We start from the raw sequence: 20612 nt of genomic DNA, 5'->3' as shown, positions 1-20612 counted from the left end.
ATTAGGCATCTTCTAGGCAAGCGTGTTACTACTTAGACTGCATCATTGCATTCCATCGGTCATTATTATAATCGAGCGTAATTTTGAATAATAACTCATAATGTCGCTAGTGTTAATTAAAAGAATTGTTTTAGAGCATACTCGTGGTACCAGCACATACGATCGCACGGGGACCCGGTTGCAAACAATTACACCTTCCATACAGTCATCACGGCCAACGACTCTTCACCGAAACCTCTTCGGGACCTCAGGTAAAAAATTGATAACAATGTATTTTATTTAAAACTAGCTGATGCCCGCAGCTTCGCCCGCGTGGATTTAGGGTCTGAAATCCCGTGGAAAAGTTGTCACAAAGTTCCTCTATCGATTAAAAAAAAAATTACGCAAATCGGTTCAGAAATCTCGGAGATTTCGGTGTACATAGGAAGAAAAACACAACTCCCTTTTTGAAAGTCGGTTAAAAATGTAGCCTATGTTACTCCCTGATCAATCCTCTACTTGTCTGTGAAAACTCCGTCAAAATCGGTCCAGCCGTTCCGAAGATTAGCCTTTTCAAACAGACAGACAGACAGACAGACAGACAGACAGACAGACAAAAATTTAAAAAACGTGTGATTCAGTGTTGGTATCGTTCAAATAACCATATGAGCTTAATATGAGGTAGTTATTTCGAAATTACAGACAGACACTCCAATTTTATTTATTAGTATAGATAGTACTAAAAAAGCAGCAATTAGGATCTTCTATCTCTAATAAAAGTGTTTATTTTTTAGTTTGAGGTGTAATTTTTAAGAGGTTCAATATATATTCCAAATAAATTGTATATTCCAAAAAAACGGCGCTCGATGCTGTTGATCGTCAAGCTAGGAGTTTCATAAGCGTCAAGCTTGAATTTTCGCCATTATTGGTGAAAATTCAAGCTTGACCATTGGCTTATCAGGGTTTTACATTTATATATAGAATAGAGTAGAAATATTTTTGATAAATAAAACTTAGATAAGCATTTTTGAGAGACGTTTTTTTTCAATTTTGTACCCTCTTTACCCTATTAACACCTTGTATCGTCAACATTCATCTACACTCATGAAACGCTTCGGGCCACCATTACGCATTACGCATGTTTAGGATTTGGAATATTTTTCCGAGACCTGTATTTCCTACCAATTGCGACCCGGGTATCTTTAAAACAAAAGTAAATATGCATCTTTTAAATACCATGCAAACTTATCCCATGTTAGGCCACAACATCACTTCAACATCACTTCATGTGTTCAAACATGCTTACTTATAGTGAAAAAAAAAATTGTTAACTGGTAATGTTTGTTTCGATCAGGAACCGTTGCTTGAACCCGGGCAAGTACAGCCACTACCTGGAGCGCTGGCTGGGCGAGTACAGCGCGCACCAGCTGCACGTGCTGGACGGCTCTCTGTTGCGCGCCGAGCCTGCCACGGCGATGAACGCGCTGCAGAAGTTCCTCAAGATACCGCATCTGGACTACCAGAAGCTGCTCAAGTGAGTGTAGTATACTGTAATAAAGTGTGTGATAGAACTACTGTAAAATGTTAGTGTCTTTCTTTGCTTCTTATTTCCCATTGCTACAGCTCGTGACCCATGATTCGGTGAGCATCGCATACACATATATAGTGATAAAAATTTGGTTAATTCTCAGGGTAGTAAAAAGATGGGGGGGGGGGCTTGGTGAAATCAGGAGAGATCTTGCACTGTCAATTCTTGGAATACTGAAGTTTTCCAAGAAAGATCCAGAAGTGAAGATGAGTTTACCAAAACCGAGGCTACAGACATATCGACGAGGCCGTAATATGAATCTATGGTCCTACTTGAAATAAATATACATATTACATATGTATTTTATTTTACAACTGATTTGGGATCGTCAAGTCAATTTACCACTGGTTCGGTGTGCCCAAGCGTGTTTCTGGAATGTTCTGGCGATATATAAATTGCAATTTTTGTTACAGATACGACGCGAAAAAAGGTTTCTTCTGCCAAGCGGTGAGCAATGAGAAAACCAAATGCCTCGGCAAGTCCAAAGGGCGGATATACCCGCCAATGGAGGACAGATCGGGCAAGTTCTTAAGGCGCTACTACACGCCACATAACACGGCTCTATCCAAGCTGCTCGTGAGGCTCGGCCGACCCGTGCCGCAGTGGCTTAAAGACGAACTCTCGAACGGATAGCATTTCTTACAACCTAAAAGGTTGGAACTTAATAGAAAAGTGCATGGACTGATCAGAGTCTGTGTCGTGGCGATACCCTGACCGTCAGGCTGAGGCTACATTGGACGTTCGGTAGCGTTTTAACTGTGTGAACGACGAAAATAAAACGTGGCTACGAAAAGCGATATTACAATAAAATTCTACCGCGACATATGATCATCGGCCCACTACTGAACAAGGGTCTCCTCTCAGAATAAGAATGGCTATAAAGTTATCAGCAGTGTAGTAAATGACGATGATGATTGAATGAATTAGTCGCACAACTAAGTTCATAAGAAAATACGAGTCAGTTTTGCTGATGTAGCCATTAGCTATTACCATATAAAAGTATAACGTTAGTTTGATCGCTATAAACTAAACAAATATCGCTTGAGATATTCCCTGTCATCATAGGAATAGACATGTTTGTTTGATCGCTTATGTGTCGCAAATCTAATAATATCGTATAATTTCTAAATCTCTGGTTTGATATGGTGGGAGGCTTCGGCCGTGGCTAGTTACCATCCTACTGACAAAGCCATGCCATAGAAACCAATGGGGTATGGGTTTAATAAAAACTGCCATACCCCTTCCAGGTTAGCCCGCTTCCATCTTTGACTGCATTATCACTTACCACCAGGTGAGATTCCAGTCAAGGTCTAACTTGTGTCTGAATAAAAATAAAAATCGCGTCGTGGTCCAGTGTAGCCTCAGCCTTAGTCCCGATCGTCACAATTCGTCCAAGTTATAAACTATGGACCTAGCAATACGTAAAATGTTGTTTTTAATGTGTTTTCAATGTGAGAGTATCATTGTTGAGAGATATATCTGTCTATCGAATCTTGTAAAATAAAAAGTTTCAGAGTTTTAATTATAAATTTTAAAAAAATATTTCATTCCTACGAATGAAGTGTTTTCTAGTATATATTGTAATTTTATTTTTATTTTAACGTTTTTAAGAATACAGTGTTCATACTCTTATGGATTTCAATGTTTCGAGTAGGTACATACTAATTTTGCTTGCCCGATTTTTTTACATACTTAGCCATTACGCTTCCGGTGCGCTATTGTGGTCTCGTAAATAAAATCCACGAAATATCAAATCCTAGGCACTTGCATAAGGACACTTAAACTGATTTAGTTTTTTTAATGCTGTCACTTTTTGGCAACTGCATTATGTTCTTGCCAGAGTGAACTAGAGTGAGGTAGCTCACCGTTTGATCCTGAATCGACATCTGTCAAATATTAGGTATTTGAGCATTAGGGGTGACGTGAAATCAAAGATTTAAAAATATTATAATATTTAAAACGCTTTGCCACACTAGACCCATATGTCACACCTTGTCGTTTCATAGGCTACAGACAGGTGAAACCTCGAGCTTTTGTTACAAGTATGAAACTTGTAAGAAACTGTCGTGAACTCTGCTCTTGCCTAAAAGTGTCAGTAATGCCATTAAATAAATCAGTTTGCTGTCCTTGTGCAATTGGGCTAAGTCTATATCGCACACATAGGCTCAAGGCACAAGGCGAAACGACGCGTTATCCAACATGTTACAAAATAAACTAAACTTTATCTCCATTATGTAATGTACAGATTTGTGTGAACCCAAATTTTAAATGAAAAAGACGCCTGTGTCCGTTTATACGGATACTTTAGTCAGTGGTGATAAAGTTTACATAGTAGTCTTTTGGAAAAAGCAGTGAAAAAATGCTCGATGTGTCCTCGCTTCCTTCGTCTTATGTCTTGAACCCACAGTCGAAAATTTGACGTAGAGTATACGAAAGAGACCCAAAGTATCGGTTTAGGTGCTACTTGTTATTACGGTAAGTAACCGTTTAGGACAATAGAATTTTTTAGTTTACTAAAACTGTCACGTTCCGTCCTACGTGAGTGATTTGACGAGAAAATTACGTTACTACTCGTATAATGCTTATCGCATACTCCACACACGCACTCTACGCGCCGATAACGGTATACGTTTTCAGCGTTTAGAAATCATCTATTTGTTAGTGTATTGGTGCATACCGCACAAGCCGAATAAAGCAGCTTTTTTTTGACACATTGTGCAAAGATGATGTCGGGAAAAAATAACGGAAAATTACGAAAATCTGCATCGATTATTGCTACATTGCTGAATAGGTGTAGTGGGTGTTCTTGCTACATCAATGCATTTTATCAGCCAGTCAGGGGTGATTAAGATAGCTCTGATTTTATAGTAATCGAACCTCACATTAAGTTTAGCACGCCGAGACAAGTTTCTATGCGAACTGTACGCTACAACAAAGCCTTATTGCGACCTTTTGTGTTCCATTCAATGCCTTGCAATATTCAATATAGTACTCTATATTAAATACTCCAACCAGATGTTTGTAGAGCGTCTTAAAATGTACTACATATTATTTATTATATGTTTCTATAGACGTAAGTTGTAATATATTTGTTGTAGTAATTTGGACAAAAAAAATCATTACTATAAGCTTGCCTCAAGTTTCAAAATGATACCTCAAACTTAGTTTTAAAACATCCGTAGAACTTTTCTAAGCAAATATTCTTTATCGCGTCAGCAAATCGCTCACCTAGAACGAAACGGAGCGCTTCAAGTTATCTGAAAGATAAGCGTCGAATGAGCTTGTAAGTGGATTTGGCAACCTTGCCTAAATTCGCGTCGTCTTGGTTCTGTGGAAAATTACACCTAGCACCGAACTTCTGATAATCACATTGCGATCATCGCAATTGTTATCTGCTGAATTTATGGTACTCTTCCGTGTATTTTAACCAAGAGTGTATGCCAAGAGTTCAATAGTGTATGCAAATAAGTTCTTTGGGCATAGAACGGATAAGAGTGGTACCATCATACACCTCATGGGACAGTGGAAGGCACACGTACACGTGATCGTATCCCAACTAGGACAGGCTTAGGCTGAAATCTATAGAGTATACTTGGACTTTGCTCATACTTAAGTTTCTATTAAAACGAGACAGATTTATGCTATATAACGCTGTCTCGTTTTAACGGTGTCTTAAGTCTGAAAAAAGTCAAAGTGTGCTCTATAGATTTCAGCCTAGATCCGTTCCCTAATAAATACCTAGTTATAGCTGTCTCTATGTACCTACACGTAATGTTGTCAACAGAAGTCGCATGAAAGAGACTGAATAGTCACGACTACTCTGCCAAGAGTGAACGATTGAGAAGAAGAGTACCTATGCCAGTAACAATTGATTGCGCTTATCACAATTTCATTGTTGAATTCAGTACTAGAACCACAGTATCGTCACTAAAGCAGATCTATAGAACGCGCTTTGACTTTGCTCAGGATTAAGACATTGTTAAAACGAGATAGCGTTATACATTATAGCATAAATCTTACTCGTTTTAGCTGAAACTTAAGTCTAAGCAAAGTCAAAGTGCGCTCTACACATTTCAACCATAGACTCGGTATTCACTCAAAGCGGAGATGAGCGGATATCTGTTTAAGAGACCAATCAGATTATTTATGGATGACGTGTTTTTTTTTCACGTCAGCTATCTGTAATCTGAGTGGTCTCATAAACTCATCGTCGCCTTGATTTGTGATTGATACCGGGCCTTCAGCTTTTGATAAGCCTACTTTATAGGTTAAATCCGAGATGAGAGTTTATAAAACGCCGATATCAGATGCATCTCATTCCACGCGCACGTCGGAAACGCTTAATTTAGTATTTTTACATTTACGTACCTGACACAATTTATATATTTGATAGTTAATTTTATATCTACGACTACCAATTGTGTATAACTAGATAGTAATTATTTTCAACACTATAGTCTCTCTGTGCCATCGCTAACATTAATCAATTTTATTATTATGCCACGAGAACTATATTAATATTAGAAGTTTACATTATAATACCTCAAGGGTCCTAGACCGGCTGTCGGCAGGTCTGGTTTACGAGTACCTTCAAGTGAAGAGCTTTTAGCTTTTATCAAGCACTTTCCCAAAATTTCGTACGGACCCTCTGGCACTAAGGAACATAACAACATAAAGGCTCATTTTCATTGGTTGATAACCTTGTCGAAACAAAATATGCGGTGTATTAACGTATAAAAAATACCATATAAGCAATACAAAATTTGTTTTAGACATCCTTTAAACCCCGAAAGCTGCATCCCAATAAAAATAAGCCATTATGTATTGTATTCAGTTGAGATTTCTAGAAATAATATTTGATGGCTTGATGCGCTGTAGGTTTGTTGAAAGAACACCTTGATTTGATTCACAGTTTTGTCAATTGAGCTTATTTAAAATTATTTATCTTCGGTACAATAGTACTAAAATCATTAATATCTAACAGGCAGCTATACCTATTATAATTTAAATTATCGTGTTAGAATAGTTAGTTTTGTATACACTTGGTCATCATCCCAAAAATTAATTAAATCATTCGACCTGCAAATTCCGAACAATAAAACCTTGTCCTAAATAAAGTAAAGACTCCTTGAAGTTCTTTATTATTTTATGCAATGCATTTCTTTGTCCATAAAGTTACCTTATATCATAGAAAGTGTATATTGGAATACAAATCAGAGTCGAATGTATATCGTGTTATCAATACTTAACACAGAGATCTATTGATATCGCTAGAAAGATATAAGAACCTGTCGTTTTATTACTTTACAGTAGGTGCACAAACGATTCTGTTTCAACTAAGTATTTGAATGCATTCCGTATTCGGACTAGATTTTATATAAAGGAGTGTAATTGCGATAAGAAATGACCTCAGTGAATTAGGGACAAATGTTATGCATGGGCTGCAAGCCAATTGCAAAAGTTCGGTTACTTTTGTTGGGCAGTTGACATTAATACGTCGAGACACCGACTGTTTCGATGTAGTTATATCTATTGCTTTAGTTCTAATTACATCATGTCGTGCAATAAACGGTTGGCAGTTGGATATGCCTATACCTAGTTTTCTAGTTTGTCCGTTTAGACGCACAACGCACAATGCTAAAGTTAATTTTGTGATGCCTAAATGAAAGATTACTTATTTAGACAAAATACCAAACAACCATACCGCTAAAAACGCAAAATTCCAAAATTCTAATGCTTGGAAAGTACCAAACCCAAAAATTCGTAATTTATACAAGGCATTCTTATTATTTCGACTTCTAAAATTTTAAGGGTCAGTAGGTACCACCCATTTAAGAGATCCTTATTATATTTTTACAGTTTAAACTTTATATGGTTTTATTTTTTTTATTTGTTTTTACAGCAATTTAGCATTTCGCGTATTATGCGTAGGTACTTGCCGTTTCACGATATTTGGCGTTTTGCGTTTTTGGCGTTGTGCGCGCCTAAACGATTTAGTCAACTGCACAGCAACCGCACCCAAACTGCTATTACATTTTATTTGGAATATATTTTGATACGCATAAATTTATTCGCGACGGATATGGTCTGAAGTTATACAAGAACTATGTAATAGATGTTGGTACTTAAACTTTCCGACTTGTAAAAACTTTTATTCCGACGGTAAATAGACTATATTGTAAAATTATGAAATGAATAATTGAATGAAGTGTAAATTAATAATGTTTTTTATAATTATGTATTATATTATTAAGTATAAATATTATATTTTTCCGTTTTTTAAACAAAGCTTTATAGTGTTAGAGTTTTATGTCTACACTTCCGACGTTTTTGATGGATGTGAAGTGGTGTGTTACGTAGAAAATGGCCTTAAAATTTTCTATAGCAATTCTGTTCCATCTTTCTAGTTCAAGTAATGGTTATGAAAAATCCGCATTTTTGAAATTGGAATTTTTTATGGATCTGTTTAGAGGGCTCTGAATATATTTTCATTAAATAATATATAGGTTGTATTCATTTATTAGATACCATAATAAAATTAAGTTTCATATTGCTATTTTTTTTTCCTTGCATGGCAAAATACTGATGTTTAGAAATTTCATCCGCTGAAGAAACCCCTTTATGTTTCTATTCATTTTAATAAATTATACTTAACAATAATTTTTCAAATGACTGCTATTAAAATGTGTTCTTTACGAGAAACTAATACATCACTTATTTTAATAAATGATTTAAAAAATAAATGTCGTGTTTTATTTTAATAATATACCTACCTATGCTCCTTACGACCGAATATAGTCAGGTAATAACACCTACTGTAATAAATAGCGTCTAAAATCTTAATAAAGATTGGACCGACGACGCTACGTTGAAATATCAAACTGAAGTGTAAAAGGTTAATCAATTCCATCGGGATTTGGGAACATTCTCTGGAGATTTGCATTCAATGAATGTAATTGAATCGAGACTATAAAGTTTAATGGAAACGGCGCGGCGAGAGAGCTACAGTGCCCGAAGAGTATTTACAGCAGTGTCCTCTCCCCTCCGGACCACGGAAGTGTATAGACGCGTTCTCTGCGTCGCGCTTAAATCTAAAAATTATTTAACATTTTATATCAAAAATAATAGTGGTGAAATATTAGGAGTGCATAAAGTGCATCGCATTCGATCTTTGTCCTCACAAGCGCACACAAACACGTGAGTCAAGTATTATCATCACTACCTAAATATTACCTATGCATGCTTGAAGAGAGACAACGTTCCAATGGTCATTAAAGAAAAACAGGAACAAAAGAGACATAGGTATTTCTACAATTACCGCTTCACACTAACAAACTGAGCTCAACATATACTGGACGGACACACTCATTATATGAAATCTCTCGATATTGACCATTTAAATGAGATCTCTGCACCTGTTCTGAAGGCATCCAATATTGACAAGACGTATTTACATGTTTTTATAAACTCCTGGTAACTGAAGGCTCGCTATTATAATGTCGGACGAATTCAGCTCAACTCCCACCTCTCCCCTGCCGCAGACCCCCACAGACGAAGCGCAGGCGCAGCCGAAAATGACTTTTGAACGCACTGTTATAGGTGCGAAGTTACAACATGGCGACTCAGCACCTAACTTGCCTACGCTTGGATTGTATAATATTACCGAGCGCAAAAAAAGGAAAATGGACGGAGTTGACTTAGATACTATGTCTTACATAAGCGAAATGTTTAGTTCTTTTTCACGGCAGCAAGCGAAGCTCTTTCAGGAATTAAAAAGCTCAATTAACAATTTAAGGGAGCAAAATGAGGACCTAAAGAAAAGTGTCGACACTATGTCAAGCAAGTATGATGAGTTTTTATCCCGCATTAACACCATTGAATCAGAGAGAAAACAAGACAAACAAATTATTCATCAACTGGAAGAAAAAATTGAAAACTTGGAGGGAAAATCTAGGGCTACAGGATTAGAAATACGAAATATCCCGAAAAAAAGCGGAGAAACCAAAGAAAATATTTTGGAGAGTGTTCAATGTCTTAGTAGGGCATTAAATATGGACCTGAGTGTCTCGGATATTCGAGAAGTGTATAGGATAAACGCAAAAGATGGCTCAAACCCTATAATAGCTGAATTTTCCAGTGCCATCCTCAAGGAAAGAATAATAAGTAAAGTCAAGACTTTTAACAAATCAAAATCCAAGAATGAGAAACTAAATACGTCTCATCTAAACTACACTGGATCAAAAAAACCTATTTTCATTTCCGAAACTCTGACACACAATACTCAGAAGCTTTTCTACTTGGCGAGAAATTTTCAAAAAAATTATAACTACACTTTTTGCTGGACGTCGAGAGGAATTGTATATCTACGTAAAGATGAAAAATCCCCGCAGATTAAAATCAGTTCGGAAGCGGACCTCGAAAAACTTAGAAAGAAAGAATGACTAGATTTAAGACTTAAAAAGTGCTACTTATATATTATAATTAATTTAACCTTAAATAATATACATTCTACACTTGTACACTTATTTACACTATTATACAAGATCGTGCATTTTATTACATTTTACAATTTTTATCACAAATTTTACCATACATCTTTCCATAATTTTTACTCATCTTGGCCAAACCTTACAATTGTTTTCTACAAAGTCATAAGACGACAAAATTTACTGAGGCAATACATTTATTTTTCGTTTAATGCTAAATAGCCTCAATGAAATACTAAATGACCTAGACAATGTGTCTGTATCAAAGAGCATAATTTGTGATGTTGAAGAATGTTATAGGTATATTAATTTTAAAAGAAATTCGACTTTCACAATGATCACACAAAATATACGTAGCATAAATTGCAATTTTAATGGTTTTGAGGTCTTAATGTCCAGACTTAATATAGAACTAGATTTAATAATTCTTACGGAGTGTTGGCTCGGGAACACAGTGTCTCTGCCGCCTATTACTGGCTACAATTCAATGTCATCAAATAACCACAAAAACCAAAATGATGGCATAGTAATATATATTAAAGAACAACATGACGTTATAACTGAACTACCCTCATTTCAAGATGGAAACTGTCTAGTGATAAAACTTCGAAACATGGTTGTAATCGCGATCTACCGTTCTCCATCATACAAAAATATTGACAACTTTTTAGCCTCTTTGGATAGCTTACTTCAAAAATATTCAAATTGCAATAACATTGTGATTATAGGGGATATTAATATAGATCTCATTGCAGATAGAATGGACTCTAATTCAGAAAAATATCTCAACCTTACTGCATTTCATGGCTTATTACCTGCTCATAGTTTTGTAACGAGAGATGTTAGTGGATCATGTATTGACCATGTGTTGCTAAAAACAAAAAATCCTTCCACAGCATTAGTTCCACAAACACAAATAACTGATCATAAGCCTGTAATTTTAAATATGCAAATAAAACAGCCTATTACTCAGTATGCCATCACCCATATTAAAAAAATTAATACAGAAAAATTATATTCAGACATATTAAATAGTGATTTAACTCCACTGTTAAACGATCCGGACCCAAATTCTGCTTTAAATCACCTAATAAATACATTGAGCACTGCTATTAATAACAATACTCAAATAGTCACATTGTCAAGGCGGAAAAAAATTATCAAACCATGGATTACACCTGGACTTCTTAGATGCATAAGACATAGAGATAAACTGCACAAGAAAGCCAAGTGCTCTCCAGAAAACGAAAAAATAAGTCTTATTTATAAACGTTACAGAAATTTCTGTAATTCTCTTTTGAAAAAAATTAAAAGAAATTATGAGAAAGAACAGGTGAATATGGCCAAAAATGACAATAAAAAGCTATGGAATGTCCTTAAAAATATGATAAATTCCCCAAAGCAAACAGGGTATAATAAAGAATTACTAACGCTTAAAGACTCCCCACAGTTATCGGTTGAACATATTAATCACTATTTTATTAACGTTGGTAGAAAATTAGCTGAAGGTTTTGACTGTGTGAGTGATAATGCATCCAGATTGGATCGAGCATCCCGAAATAAATTAAAATCTTTTGTGCTACTAGATACGGACGAAGCGGAAATAAATAATATTATTAAAAATCTAAAAAATGAATGTACAGTAGGATGGGATGAAATCAATAATAAGTTACTTAAAAATTGTAAGAATCATTTAATTCCTACAATAACTCACATCTTCAATTGCTGCCTGCAGAAAGGCATTTTTCCAAAAGCCCTAAAAAAGTCTGAGGTTCGACCAATTTTTAAAAATGCGGACAAAAATAACATTAGCAACTATCGACCAATCTCTATTTTGCCATCATTATCTAAAATTTTGGAAAAAATAATAAATACAAGATTGGTGCAATTTTTAGAAAATAATAATCTCTTATCTCAAAATCAATTTGGCTTTAGACACGGTAAATCAACGGATGATGCAGTACATACCTTAACAAACTATATAGCTAACAGTCTCGATCAGGGTAAAAAATGCATATGTATCTTTTTAGACTTGGCTAAGGCCTTTGATACCGTATCCATCCCAGTCTTACTTGATAAGATTGAATGCATCGGTATCAGAGGTCTTCAGCTGAAACTATTTAAAGATTACCTAGCAGATAGAGTACAATGTGTTAGAGTGGAGTCCTACACAAGTACTGACCTGATGGTTACGCATGGGGTGCCTCAAGGCAGCATATTGGGACCTACTCTTTTTCTTATCTACATTGATTACCTTACTCGCTTGCAACTGAGACAGGGGCAAATTGTTTCGTATGCGGATGACACTGCACTTGTCTTTGCTGCGGACTCTTGGAAGGAGGTGTTTGAGGCAGCGCAAGAGGGTTTTGACACTGTTACTAAATGGCTTCATGATAACATTCTGTCCCTAAACATTAATAAAACCAAATATATCACCTTTTCAATACGTCAAACTGTTAACTTCCCCGATAATCTCCATATAGTAGCTCACTCATGCTCTCATTCTAATATTTTCCCTTGCAGTTGTCCAACATTGGAAAAAGTTCAGCATATAAAATATTTGGGTGTGACCCTAGACTGTCACTTAAATTTTAAGCAACATATCAATATACTAAGGAGTAGACTGAATAAAATGATCTACATTTTCAAAAATCTTAGGCATGTAGTTGAACCTAAAATATTAAAATCTATATATTTAGCCTTGTGCCAATCTGTAATTACATACTGTATATCGTCTTGGGGAGGAGCGTCTAAAACAATCTTAATGAAAGCTGAAGTTGGTCAACGCACAATTTTAAAGGTGTCCACTTTTCGCCCGTTTCGGTACCCAACATTTTTGCTTTATAAAGATTGTGAAGTTCTTTCAGTAAGAAAGTTGTTCATATTGAGTATATTATTGAAACAGCATAGTGAACTAACGTATGACGCTTCTCATCTAAACAATCGTAGAATACATAAAGTAGCAAGCATACCACATAAATTAAAAACAGCTTTCATTGAAAAATTTTACTGCTTCCAGGGGCCTCATATATATAATAAAGTTAATGCATTGACACATATCTACCCACTAAATAGAACTAATTGCAAAAAAACACTAATTTCATACTTACATAAATTATCTTATGAAGACACCGAAAATTTACTTACCACTTTTAAATAACTTATACAAACTGAAGTTATAGATTTCATCTAAATACCCTCGAAACTTTTCACACTATTGTATCTTACACACCCTCTCTCATATACACACATACACACACAGATAGCAGACATACATTATAAGTACTATATTAGTCTATTTCCGAGAGAGGTCATCTAGTATGTATATATGTAGGTATATATTAAACTTCACCTAATACACATAACATAATTTTCAATTCTGTAAGGGGAGAGCCCTGATGCCTATAACACAAGTGTACAACTTATTTTAGGCATCAGTGGCTTAACCTAATTTCTTGTTGTAATTTTTTATGGGGAAACAATAAAGATTATTATTATTATTATTATTATTATTGTTTTAAACTTTAAATACCTATAAGTACCTACTGGTGCTAAACCTAGTACGAGACTTACTAAAAACATTACAGGAGTGGTTTTTATATAGGTGCGCCCAAAACAAGTTTAAACTATGTTGCTTAGAATTAAATCCCAAGCCACTTAGTTCGTAATAGCTGGGTCCTAGGTTACTTAGATACGGTTCTACCTACTTACATAACTTTGATGACTTCGAAAAGTTGTTAGATATAGATTTGTTTATGTGAACTAAATAACATACTTATCTATTACAAATTCCACACTGATAACCGCTTTGAAGCAAAACTGAAGTTTCGTAATACAAATACGAGTATTAATAAGCTTGGGAAGTCGCTAAAACTTGAGACGTGGGCTCCCAAAGTTTCGTCAAATATTACACTAAAGCGACACTAACTTTGATGTTGTTTGTAGGTATTCCCCTACCGCCGAGTCTATTTTAAAATTACCTCGCATCTTAAACGTACCTGCAAGTAACTCGGCCGTGACTCTTTTCAAAGATTTGATTTACAACATTATGCATGTATTATGTAATATAATTAAAGTCCCGCGCATTGCTGGAGCGAGCTGCAGGTCAAATCCACGCTCTTTTATCATTTACGCAATCTTTGATTGTTTTAGGTGTATGCTTTTTTCAGGAGCATAATTTTAATAGATTTTTTAAACTTCTGTAAAGGCAAGTCCAAAATTGATGACGAATTTGGTTGTAAAAGATAATACCCATTCTCACAAACGACTTTTGGACCTTTCTAATCTAAGGCCTTATATAGGTATATGTGTTATAATAATATACGCGAAGTTAGACAAATTAAATAGAAATACTTACGTGGAGACTGAGGTAGTCATATTCTACTCATGGTATAGGCAGGTAAATGAAAGTGAGTTCTTGAGATTTTTTCCTCGGCTCTACCACTGAAACCGATCTTAAAAAGTTTACATGAGGAACTTTAAAGACGGGTCTAACTACTTTTTATCCCGTAAGATCAAAGGGTTCCCACGGAAGTTTAATAAAACCTAACTCCATGCAGGGGAAGTCGCAAGTGTTAAGTGTTAACATAGTATTATGTTGTAGCCCACCCATTTTACCAATTCGGAAACGGCCAAACCTATTAGAGGTATCATTAAGCAAATATTTCCTTACATTCGATTACCGTTAGGCACCCGTATCCGAACCTCCGGTCGACTGCTCCAATTAATTAAGGGACTATCGCATTTGTCAACCGAGCTCAATCGACAAAATCCACATACCTAGAATAAGTCCGCATACCTACCTACTACGACAGGAATATATTTTATTATGTTCTAATCACTTGAGCTTCACTTGTCACAGAAGAGTCACTTGGCTCTAATAACTTTTCTCCTCGCAACAGTACATACACCGACAACCATCGATGTATATGGATAGGCCCTTCGAAGATAAAAAACGCGCTCAAAAAGGCAATAGAATTTGCAAAAGTCTATTGACTTTGTCAATGACGATGACGATTCAAGCGTATTTTTGCGGACGGAATTGTATGGGAAAGGCTAATCCATATACATCGATGCCGACAACACGGTACGTGGCCTTCACATACGGGTAAAGAGTTAGGGCCTGTAGAAGTTTCCTGATTCCTTCAGAACTTCAGCTTGGCGAGAAAAGAATGCATAATGAAGGCAGAGGACCTTTATTGTAGGCGCAATCTTAAAAATCGCGATATGTTCCGCATGCAGGCTGATGGATGGATATGAAAGATCAAATCAAGTGAGAATTTCATTAGTGAGAATTAGGATTATTATTCGGATTGATAAGATCTACTATCAATATGGATCCTACGTCGATCTAGCTCCATATAACATAATATATGAAAAAAATTAAGGAGACCGTTTATTTTACTTAAATCTAATTATTTCCTAAAAACAAATATTTAACTAGGTACAAGTATAAACTTGCTCAAACCTCTGGGTCAAATGCACGTTTAGGTTTTTTCTATAAAGTTCAAATACCCGAGCAAATCCAGGTGGATCAGCTAATGCTCAGTAAAATATTGGAAAGTTAATTTGCTATTTCGACCATTAAACTAAAAGAGCAGGAAAGAGTTTCTCCTTTGATTACTTTCCACTTAGTTGTTCAGTCGCTCGGTTTGTTTGTCGACTGCACTATCACATGAAAATGAGCTTTAAACTGCTTTCTGAGATTATTAAACTGTCTTTCTCTACTATTTACTACTGGACAACTAATTTCCATTTCGGTTGTTGCCTTTGTCTAAAGCCATACCCAGATTACCTATTTACTGAAGTATTTACTATTCAGTCATATAATATGGCTTTTATCTACTTATGGCTTAAACGAAACATTTCATCACACACACAAATACATGTGCCTACCTAATACATATACACTTACTAACACACACAAAAACAAAACCTTTGCAAAACCATTTATCTATTTACCTATTTCTTTTTAATAGGTAATTACTAGCAGATGCCCGCGACTTCGTCCGCGTTATCATCATGATCAACCCATCGATGGACAACACCGAGTACCTACCTACGGGTCTCTTCTCAGACCAAGAAAAGTTTAGGCCATAGTCTACCACGCTGGCCCAGTGTGGATTAAGAGGCTTCACACGCATTCGAGAACATTATGGAGAACTCTCAGTCATACAGGTTGCCTCACGATGTTTTCCTTCGCCGTAAGCGAGTGATATTTAACTACTCAAAACGCACATAGCGCCGACAAGTTAGTGCAAAAAGAAGAGAGACCTCAACCTCGAAATCTTTACCACGTCTTTGTACAATTTCTAATTTGCCTTGTGGTTAGGGATTTTTGCCGATTTTGAAACCGCTTACTTCAAAAATAGGACTTTCATACAACCTTCCAATTTTCCCAAAACCGTTTCTTAGCGGACACCTACGTTCTAGAAGGTTTTCAAATTTCAAGTTTGTAGGCTTTAAAAGTCCCTGAGATTTCGTGATTAGTCAGTCAGTGAGTGATATTTCGCTTTTATAAGTATTACAGAGGTAAGTATAGATTGCTTAATTGATTAGGTACTTTTCTAAACTTAGGTACCTATAGCTATTAAGTTTCATTTATATTCGTGCTTGTAACCTTAATTAGATAGGTTCATCTAGTTATTTTCTAACAAAGCGAATTACAAATTTGCAACCGATTACAAATATTTACATACTTACACAGAATATAACGTGCCAAGTTTACTACAAATGTCGATTTATTATTTCTATCGTTTTGATCACAGAACTTCGTGCAGTATGCGCCTAATTCTGTCTAGGTACAGCTGTAAATGATTTTAGTAATTTTTGCGTATAAACAAGTTGCTATAAAAACAAACTAATTACAATCCTAAAGATTACATTAGGTACATGTAAGTAGAGTCCCTATTTTGTTGTGCATTTACCTTCCTACTTGGTTCAGATTGTGACTTCGGGCGGAGAGTTGAAGAGCGTCGAGAGCTGACTCGTAATTGGAGAGTCAAAGTCTAGCAGTAAATTGAAGTTCGCAGTTTATTGATGGCCGTTTAGGGAAACCACTTCACCGAACTGTGCAATCTACTCGCTTTGTTGTAACAAGAGGCAAGATGTTTCTGAGGCCACAATTTCAGGACAATAAACACTACATTGCTGCTTATTTGGGTGAAAATACTTTTCTCAATGTTCCCCGCGGAAATTAGATATTTTATACCTAGGTAAGTAGAGTAGTTAGCAGAGATTCAAATTTTTCACGACCGAATTCAGCCAATCTCAAAAAGAGAGCGGATGTTATTCAAGGTTTGATCAACAGATATGATATTAAAAATCTTAACTTGATCTCCAGAATACATAACAGTGCAGTGGCTTGGTGTGGATTTTTATTGCAACCAAGACGAGTCTCCGGGAGGACCGATAAGTTAAAAAAAAAACTAAATAAGTACACTTCTAGTTTTTTTTCTATTTTGGCACGAACCAAAAATGATGCGTTTTTCAGTAGGTCCTGGAAATACGAGTAGACGTACGTATTGATGAATCCTAATTTCTTCGCTGAATTTACATTTTTGTGCTCTTTCCGCTCACTCCCACAGTAAGTTAATTGTTTTAATAATTTGGTTCTGTATTTAATAAACCTCCCACTACCATTCAAATTACTCATCAAGGGAATTAGAACCACTCATGATTCTGTATTATGTGCCGATATGGAATATTTTTTACCTAAAATTTACCTATAGTATTATTTTTTTCATGATTAATCTAGTATAGGTATATAAACCACGCAAACAAGTGAAAACATTTCAGTAACAGAAGAATTGTATCTAGACATTTTCCAATTTCCTTTAGTGCGAAGCATAGGCGAATCAATCGCTGAGTCCGTGTTAGGGTTAAGTGGGTCCGCACTTAAAAAGACATCAAGGGTACAGAAATGTTGGGTATTATAACTTTCCGATGACCCTCAGGAATTGAGGCCACCGCTGTTGGCACTCCCAGGCCGGTCGCGTCCGATCCGAATGACCTCAAATTATCGATATCTAACAATGTTGGGATCACATGTGTGATCCTAATAGCATTAGGTTATGTGGTTATAGTCTCCAGCTATTTATAGTTTATCTACTTAAACCGACTTCAGAGGAGGTTCTGTATACGACCCGTATTATGTAAACTATGTACCTAAGTTCGCGATTATCTCGAAAGCTAATATCAGATTCAAATATCCAGGTATATCAATAAAAAGAATAATTACCAAGATTGAGTGGGTAAGATCAAAAAGAAACTTATTTTCCCCCTTCTCATTGTGTTCAATGTTTCTTCTAAGCGCACTCAAAGCTTATTCTCGTAGAATTACAACGTGGGATTAGTATCTAACCTATGTGTGGGATATAAACCTACAACTGGTGATTATGATTGTTATCATACCGCCCCCAACCCGCCCACTAAAGCAATCGCTTATTGAGACTTGTTAAAAAAATCAAGTGAGGTACGAGAAATTTAAGAAAGATTTTCACTTAGGTACATTATCTGTATGCAATTTTGCCATTCTCTTATGCGAAAATGCCCTCGTAAATTTGCCGAAGAACACCTCAAGCCACAAAGTAAATACGACCTGTCTGCGGAAAATGTGTGTAGCGACGGGGAGCGTCTTATAGGTTTTAAACTTTTGAAGCTTATTTTCTTAACGAATATGGTTGGATGCCTCGGAAAGTTTGTGTGTGCAACGTCGCCTACTTATTTTGTTAACCAACATCAAGACAGGAGACAGTATAACTTTTGTTTCATACCTGTTCTATATTAATTTCTTTAAAAAAAAAATTGTTTATTATTGTGGATTTATCGTAACGTCATATTTAAGTGTAAAGCTGGAGACTGACTTGTACTGTTTGTTTGTACCATTCGAGGCGATCTTGTTGCAATACGGCGACACAGACTGACTAGTAGCATGGTGTTTGTATCATTCGAGCTCTTGGCTTGAGTGTGTTATATTTTTACTCAAAATAGCAGACCTATTTTTTAATTAATTAATTAGAAATACCTTTTAATTAGAAACAAGGAAATAAATTAAAAACTAGAAAAGAAAGAAATAGGAAAGAAGATTTTTGAATGTATATTTTATTTATTTATGTATGTTATTTTCCAACACGTTTCGAAACTCGGTCCTATAGAGGAAATATAAATCCTCAATTATCCTTAGAACAAAACGATTTCCTTCTTTAAACGTTTTATTCCTTTTCACTTCTAAACTTTCCTAATGGCCGCCTTCGGGACATTTTAAATGTAATTACCGAATAAAAAGAAATCAGCCGGCAAATGGGGCTGAAATTAAAAGACGACACTCCTACTAATGCTTATTACTTTATCAAACACTGGGACTTTTCGTTCCTTAATTAACAGATAAGTTAGTTTCATTTTACTCGCTATTTTATATTCCGGAGAAAAATGTTAACAATAAAACATTTTTAATTTCTTAATTTATTTTAAACGTACCTAATTTGCTTTTAAAAAAGAGTGCGTTGTACCTAATTTAGAACTATTGGAAAATGTTTGTAATAACTTGAGTAGATACCTATTTACTTACTTGCTACTTGCGTACACAAAATGTCTACACATTTTGGTCTGGATAATAATTTCGAAGCCATTGTAAACGTAGGTATAACCTGTAATTTGTAACAGTTAAAAATCAGCAAGACCCTGAAAACTGGAAATGTAAAGAAATTAAATGCCAGTAAATAATAAAATTAGTTTTAAGTAGATTTTTTTTTTATGTTGACTCTTGCACAATGTCTCTCCGAAAAAAATCCTGGGTGAGAAAAATCGTTTCCTACTCGTAATAAAGACAACTTAGGTACCTACCAACTTTAGTGATCTTTTTACGTACCTACTTTCTTTTTACGGGCTAATTAAATAGAATGTTCCAGAGGTCATGATTGCTGGGAGAGATAAAAGGTTTGCATTTAACTGCTTATTAGAATAAAAATTCGATCATTTTTACTTGACTACAATCTCAATGTTGTAAAATAGCAAACTTTTGCTGGCGATTTCAAACGCGGTTTGTCCGCATAGAAGGTAGGCACTTTATAAAAAGATCTACCTTACAAATGCTGTTTAGGAACTTTTTGCTATCACGGGTTGGAATATGTCTTTCTCTGGAATGCAAGCTATCCTTATGTTAGTCATTATCTACTAGTCTGTGGGAAGGTAACAAATGAACTAACGTACGATGGATAGCAGACTATCTTTTTACAATGTACCTACTTAAGCTTCTATGACGTAGCAAAGTAGTAGTTGTAAAATATATCACTGTTCTACTTATATTAGCTTCTACGACTTAGCACAGTCGGAGTCGTAAAAATATACCCCCAAACGTTACCTTCTACGACGTAGCACAGTCGTAGTCGTAAAATATATTAAGCTTCTACTCGTAGCACAACTGTATTCGTAAAAATATACCTACCTACTTATGGTAGCTTCTACGACGTAGCATAGTTATATTCGAAAAAATATACCTATTCATTTTAGCTTTTACTTCTTTATATTATAAGCTACTACGACGTAGCACAACCGTATTC

General features: G+C 35.5%; 1 protein-coding gene across 2 annotated transcripts in view; it reads left to right on the top strand.

Annotated features, from left to right (window-relative positions):
- The window catches only part of LOC123866565 (bifunctional heparan sulfate N-deacetylase/N-sulfotransferase), a 73337-nt gene extending 54629 nt beyond the window's left edge, over window positions 1–18708 (top strand). Inside the window, exons 12-15 of one of the 2 annotated variants that reach the window (XM_045908209.1) lie at window positions 135–251; window positions 1334–1513; window positions 1981–3358; window positions 18696–18708. In XM_045908209.1, the coding sequence (XP_045764165.1) occupies window positions 135–251; window positions 1334–1513; window positions 1981–2200 (517 nt within the window). In that variant the 3' untranslated portion in view covers window positions 2201–3358; window positions 18696–18708. Of the gene's footprint in view, window positions 1–134; window positions 252–1333; window positions 1514–1980; window positions 3359–3423; window positions 7730–18695 lie in introns of those variants that run through there. The other variant, XM_045908208.1, reaches the window with a different exon arrangement.
- Window positions 18709–20612: the final 1904 nt, after the last annotated feature.

The sequence above is a fragment of the Maniola jurtina genome, chromosome 7, assembly GCF_905333055.1.
Source record: "Maniola jurtina chromosome 7, ilManJurt1.1, whole genome shotgun sequence".
Taxonomy (NCBI): Eukaryota; Metazoa; Arthropoda; class Insecta; order Lepidoptera; family Nymphalidae; genus Maniola; species Maniola jurtina.
The sequence above is the reverse complement of the archived record's forward strand: the minus strand, read 5'-3'. Positions and strand labels throughout refer to the sequence as shown.